Source organism: Poecilia reticulata, unplaced genomic scaffold (genome assembly GCF_000633615.1).
Source record: "Poecilia reticulata strain Guanapo unplaced genomic scaffold, Guppy_female_1.0+MT scaffold_281, whole genome shotgun sequence".
NCBI classification, from domain to species: Eukaryota; Metazoa; Chordata; class Actinopteri; order Cyprinodontiformes; family Poeciliidae; genus Poecilia; species Poecilia reticulata.
Window position 1 is genome coordinate 15,444 of NW_007615060.1, and position 1,953 is coordinate 17,396.

The 1,953-nt window shown below is 44.6% G+C and overlaps 1 protein-coding gene across 1 annotated transcript in view; it reads right to left on the reverse strand.

The window, feature by feature from the left end:
• Positions 1–1,685: 1,685 nt before the first annotated feature.
• Positions 1,686–1,953, reverse strand: part of LOC103460740 (uncharacterized) — a 47,269-nt gene continuing 47,001 nt past the window's right edge. The window contains exon 5 of the mRNA XM_017303459.1: positions 1,686–1,903. Within this exon, the coding sequence (XP_017158948.1) occupies positions 1,836–1,903 (68 nt within the window). The 3' untranslated portion in view covers positions 1,686–1,835. The remainder of the gene's footprint in view (positions 1,904–1,953) is intronic.

Sequence of the window (1,953 nt, forward strand, 5' to 3'; positions counted from 1 at the left end):
CTGACAGGCATGGACTGAACCCACCATGCACAGGGAGAACATGCAAACTCCATGCAGAAAGACCCCGGGAATCGAACCCAGAGCCTTCTTTCTGCAAGGCAACAGTGCTGCCTACTGCGCYWCTGTGCACTGCACTTATATTTTTTAAATATATTTCTTACATATTTTACACTGCCCTTTAAATATTATTTTGGTGCAACAGCCCAGGATCATCAGTGGCCCCCTTTTAGCCCTCTTTGAAACTTCCTTGATTCACCCCTGCTCAATAGGAGGCATTAAAGCTACAGTAAGCAATTTTTTATGTTTATATTTGTTAAATATTTCACCATATACTGAAAGTAGAAGATGAGAGAGTTAATCTTCGGAAAAGTCAAGTCCTCCTGCCTCTTCCTAGTGCCCCTAACAGCATTTATAAACATATACCGCTCCCAAAGCAAGACCAGCCAATCAGAGCCTCGAAACAAGACCAGCCAATCAGANCGAAACAAGACCAGCCAATCAGAGCCCAGAAACAAGACCAGCCAATAAGAGCACAGAAACAAGACCAGCCAATCAGAGCCCAGAAACAAGACCAGCCAATCAGAACCCCAAAGCAAGACCAGCCAATCAGAACCTCGAAACAAGACCAGCCAATCAGAGCCTCGAAACAAGACCAGCCAATCAGAGCCCAGAAACAAGACCAGCCAATCAGAACCCCAAAGCAAGACCAGCCAATCAGAGCCTCGAAACAAGACCAGCCAATCAGAGCCTCGAAACAAGACCAACCAATCAGAGCCCCAAAGCAAGACCAACCAATCAGAGCCCCAAAGCAAGACCAACCAATCAGAGTCCAGAAACATGACCAGCCAATCAGAGCCCAGAAACAAGACCAGCCAATCAGAACCTTGAAGCAAGACCAGCCAATCAGAGCCAGGAGGCGTGTCTTTGCAGTGTACACACAGTGCGCTGAGTCGGGCCGCTTTGCCACATGATTCTAAGCAGCATGATTCCCACATCACTAGACTTCTGGAGACATTCATGCCATGACGGGTCTCACAGGAAGGAATCAGATTTCGGCTGAATTACATCATCTGGAGCAAACGGAGCCATCAGAAAGTTTTATCTGATGATCTGAGCCAGACTGTCTGCAAGGACCAGGTTGCTTCGTACGACCAACTGATGGCAGACCTGCCATCAGAGGACAAATCAAAAGACATCAGGTTGTTTTTACACGCCTCACTATATGAGCAGTACATTTAGAAGTTGCACCATCACTGCTTGCCTCAAAGCTGTAGAGATTTAATGCCTGAAGAGGAGAAGTTACAGATCTGACTGTGGAACAAGCTTTCCATCAGCTGATGTGGAGTTGAAGAAATCTATCAGTGAATCGAACACAAGCAAGATGATGAAGACGCTGCAATAAAAAGGTGTCCAGTGGTACTTTAGTCCCCCAGCAGGTTCCCAGTTTGAAGGAACCTGACAGACAGACAGACAGACAGACAGACAGACAGACAGACAGACAGACAGACAGACAGACACACACACACACACACACACATCATGTTCAGGCTGAAGCTGCTGAGGTTTTCAGACATTTAAAATAAAAACAGTTTCAGGAAACATGAGGCTGAAACATTAAATACATTCATGAAGTTTTACAGAGAAGAAACTAAAACATTCAGATGGACATTTTCCTGGACCTGAAGTTATTTTTAATTCTGCTTTAATTTATYGTCAGAATCAATAATCAGATTCTTCTGAACATCTTTATCATGTCTACAGTTTATAACAGAAAGCTATCARAGTTATATAACTGATCCAGTTTCACATCATCAACGTTTTCTGCAGTTTCAGCATCAAAGTTTTTCTTCTTCTTCTGTCCTGGTGGCGTAGAGAACAGTAGTGAAGCAGCGCCGCCTCAGAGCTGCAGAAGAAGAAAACATCACGTCACTGCAGCTGAAGCATTTAGCTAAG